At 40.0% G+C, this 4,585-nt stretch overlaps 1 protein-coding gene across 1 annotated transcript; it reads right to left on the bottom strand.

Moving 5' to 3' along the window:
• Positions 1-447: 447 nt before the first annotated feature.
• Positions 448-939, bottom strand: LOC107849137. Its single transcript, XM_016693786.1, has one exon. The coding sequence runs from the start codon at positions 937-939 to the stop codon at positions 448-450; it is 492 nt and encodes a 163-aa protein (XP_016549272.1).
• Between the last annotated feature and the right edge of the window lie 3,646 nt (positions 940-4,585).

The following is a 4,585-nucleotide window of genomic DNA, read 5'->3' as shown; positions in this document are numbered from 1 at the left end:
TAGTTTCAAATTAGTTTAATCGCCACTCACATTGTTCCTCGTGGGTTCGACCCCGACTCCAATGTTGGGTAATTATATTGACGATGACCGCCTTGCACTAAATTGACGTGTAAGTTGAGCGCTATCAACCTGACGGTCTGTCAGTGATGTGACAGTCTGTCAAGGCATCCGTCGGTCTCATTATAGTAGCTTGGGTTTCTAGTTTCCTTTTGATGACTCCAGTGATGGTTCATCAACCCTTTTTGGACCGTTGGGCTTCCCGTTGGTCATCTCCCAACTTGTTCTGCAACTATTTTCATGCATTTCTCTTCCAACACACTTACACTACACATCAAATTGCACAAAAACAATAACTAAATACTAACTACGCTTACAACTACACTTTGTAGGTTCCCTTCCACTAGCGCCTGATTTATTGTCGCAGCATGACTCAATTATCTTGATTGCTTAGACTTCATCAAGATAGATGGTAGATAAGCACTTTACTAAGTCCATTGGACCAATATACAGCTTCACTTGTTTCCCGTTAAGATTGAAGACACTTCCGTCCTTATTTTCAAGTTCAACTACTCCAGATGAGTAGATTTGTTTAACTTTGAATGGGCTAGACCACTTTGGCTTAAGTTTACCTAGAAAGAGCTTCAGATTGAAATTGAAGAGGAGTGCCCAATCACCCTTCTGAATGTCTCTCTTTTCAATCCTCCAGTCATGATACTTCTTCATCTTTTCTTTGTATATGTCTGCTCTTTTATAAGCCTCAAGACGGAACTCATCCAATTCATTCAGCTGCCCTAGTCGCAACTCTACTACCTCATTCCAATTCAAATTTAGGCTCTTGAGTGCCCACAATGCCTTGTGTTCCAATTCAAGCGGCAAGTGACATACCTTGCCATAGACAAATTTGTACGATGACATACCAATGGGTGTCTTGAAACCCATTTTGTATGCCTACAAGGCATCATCCAGTTTCCTAGACCAATCTAGTCTACTTGCATTCGCCGTTTAAGCAAGAATAGCTTTTATCTCCCGATTTGAAATCTCCACTTGCCCACTAGTCTGTGGGTGATACGGAGTTTCCACCTTGTGTTGCTTAACACCGTATTTTGCAAAGGCAGCCCAAAACACTCGGTTGCAAAAATATGATCCACCATCGCTTATGATGGTACGTGGTACCCCAAAGCGAGAGAAGATGTTCTTTCTGAGGATTGCAACCACTCTTTTTCCTTCAATATCGGTCAAAGCAACAGCCTCAACCCATTTACACACATAATAAATGACAACCAATATGTATTTCAACCCATAAGAACTCACAAAGGGCCTCATAAAATCAATACTCCAAATGTCAAACAACTCCACTTCCATCATTTTTGTCATTGGCATCTCATGGTGCTTTGAGATTCACCCTTGTTTCTGGCGTTGGTCATATCTCCGTACAAACTCATACACGTCTTTGAATAAGGTTGTCCAATAATAGCTACTCTGTAGTACTTTCCTCGTAGTACGGTCACCTACATGGTGACCCCCAACTGGGGAAACATAACAAGCTTCCAGGATACTCAGCATGTCCACCTATAGGATACACCACCTGATAATGTTATCTGCACAATACCAAAATAAATACGGCTCATTCCAAAAGTAGTGTGTAACATCATGGAGAAACTTCTTTCTTTGGTTAAATAAAAGATTCTTCAGAATAATTTCACTTACCACATATTTGCAAAGTCCGCGTACCAAGGTACTCTTTCAAGCACAACATCCAGGATTTTCTCATCTAAAAATGTATCATCAATTTCAAGTTTATCCTTGACTTCTTGATCTCCCTCAAGTCTAGAGAGGTGATCTGCAACTTGATTCTCGCATCCTTTCCGATCTTTGACTTCAAAGTCAAACTCTCAAAGAAATAGCACCCATCTGACTAGCCTTGGATTAGCATCCTTCTTTACTATTAAATACCTCAAGGATGCGTGGTCTGTATACACCACCACCTTGGTCCCCAATAAATAAGCACAAAACTTCTCAAATGCATAGAACACCGCGAGAACTTCCTTCTTAGTAATAGTGTAATACTTTTGAGCCCAATTAATTCCTTGCTTGCATAGTAAATTAGATGAAACAACTTTTCTTTTTTTTGACCAAGCACAGCCCCAAGAGCCACTCTGCTTGCATCACACATGATTTCGAACAGCATCAACCAATCTAGTGCAACAATGATTGGGGCAGCAACTAATTTCTCCTTAAGGCATTCAAATGCCTTCTTGCAATCATCATCAAATATAAACTTGGCCTCCTTCTCCAAAAGCTTGCAAAGTAGATTTGCAATTTTCTAGAAGTCCATTATAAATCAACGATAGAACCCCACATGACTAAGAAAACTACAAAATCCCTTTACTGAAATGGGAGGAGGTAGTTTCTCAATAACCTCGACCTTTGCTCGGTCGACTTCAATTCCCTTGGCTGAAATTCGGTGTCCAAGAATAATACCTTTCTTCACAATGAAGTAGTATTTTTCCCTTCAGAACTAAGTTGAACTCATCGCATCTTTGCAATGCTCTACTCAGATTTACTAGACACAGCTCAAAAGAGTCACCTACCACTGAAAAATCAACCATAAACCCTTCCAATGTGTCCTCTACCATGTCAGAGAATATAGACATCATGCACCGTTGGAAGTTAGCGGGTGCATTACACAAACCAAAGGGCATCCGTTCGAAAGAAAAAGTACCATACGGGCAAGTGAAGGTCGTCTTCTCCTGATCCTCTAGGGCGATAGAAATCTGGTTATAGCCTGAATACCCGTCCAGGAAATAATACCAACCTCTTCCCACCAATCGATCAAGCAATTGATCCAAAGGCTTGGGAAGTGGTCCTTCAAATTCCATGAGTTGATATTAAGATAGTCCATACAAACTCTCCATCCAGTCATAGGCTGGAGTGGAATCAACTCATTTTTCTCATTCACCACTACAGTCATGCCCCCTTTCTTGGATACACATTGGACAGGGCTTACTTACTTACTATCATAGATAGGGTATACAACTCCTAAATCAAGACATTTAATAATTTCCTTATTGACCACTTCTTGCACAGGTGGGTTAAGGTGGATTTGGTGCTCAATGGTTAGTGTGCAATCTTCCTCAAGCTGAATCTTGTGAGTGAAAATACCTGGAGGAATACTAATAATATCGATAATAGCCTCACCTATAGACCTTTTATACCTCTGAATCATAGAGATAAGTGCCTCAACCTATTTACTACCTAAATCTACAATAATAATAATGGGTAAAGTATTTACGCTACCTAGAAACACAAACCGTAGATGGCCTGGCAACTCCTTCAACTCCAATACCGATAGCTCTTCGATAGATGGCTTAGCCGATGGTGTTGGGCGATTTTTGAGATCTAAATCCAACTTCTTGGGAGAATATGAATATGACCCCATTCCCATTAGTGCACACACTGTCTCTTTATATTCCTCAATACCTTCGCTATCAAAGTTCATCAAGACTGCGGCCAGAGTTTCCACAATAAATTTCTCCTCGATTGACACCTCTTTCTCATCTTCATAATAAACATTGATGATAGAGAATACACTCATCTATTTCTACTACTTCATATATTGGCATACATCAAACTGAACTACCTCATCATTAAGTCTGAACATTAGCTTATTTTCCCGCAAGTCAATAAGCATGCTCCCAGTTCAGAGAAAAGGTCTACCCAAGATTATGGGTACCTCGAAGTCCACCTCCCAATCAAGAATAACAAAATCAGCAAAAAACATAAAGTTGGCCACCTTTACTAGCACATCATACAATATATCCACCGGTCGCTTCACTGACCTATCTGCCATCACTAGTCGTATATTTGTGGTGTAAGTTCCCCCAAACCCAACTTTTTGTAAACAGCAAATGGCATCAAGTTAATACTTTCTCCAAGATCATTAAGCCTTAGCAAAATCAAGTGACCCAATAGTACAAGGGATAGTGAATGCTCTCAGGTATGCTTTCTTTTGCACCAAGGATCTTGTCAAAATGGCACAACAATGGTGAAGATTATCCATCGGTTCGTAGCTCACTGTTCTCTTCTTTGTCACAAGGGCCTTCATAAACTTAGCATATCCAGGCATCTGCTCTAGTGTCTCTACCAAAGGCACATTTATGGTCAGCTACTTTAGTATCGCCATGAATTTGCCAAACTTTGTGTCATCGGTTTTCTTTTTCAATCAATAAGGGAAGGGAGGCAGTGGTTTAGGGAGAGAAGTAACCATTGCTTTCTTCTCCTTTCCTTTTTCTTTTTTTAACTCATCAACCTACTGATGGTTAGATGAAATCTCATTACCATCCATCTTTTCAGACTCTACTGGATGATTTTTTTCATCTTCCATACCTTCTTTAACCACATCATTAATTATAGCTTTACCCATAAAGGGCTCGATAGTACTTTACCACTCTGAGTGGTAACTGCCATGTAAGAGCCATTATTCTGAGGATTTTGCACTGTATCACTCGGTAATATACCATTTTTTCTCTAATTAAATGCTACTGAGAGTTTGTTCATTTGCTACTCCAACTATTTGATAGAAGTT

This window comes from Capsicum annuum, chromosome 12 (genome assembly GCF_002878395.1).
Source record: "Capsicum annuum cultivar UCD-10X-F1 chromosome 12, UCD10Xv1.1, whole genome shotgun sequence".
In the NCBI taxonomy this organism is placed as follows: domain Eukaryota; kingdom Viridiplantae; phylum Streptophyta; class Magnoliopsida; order Solanales; family Solanaceae; genus Capsicum; species Capsicum annuum.
The sequence above is the reverse complement of the archived record's forward strand: the minus strand, read 5'-3'. Positions and strand labels throughout refer to the sequence as shown.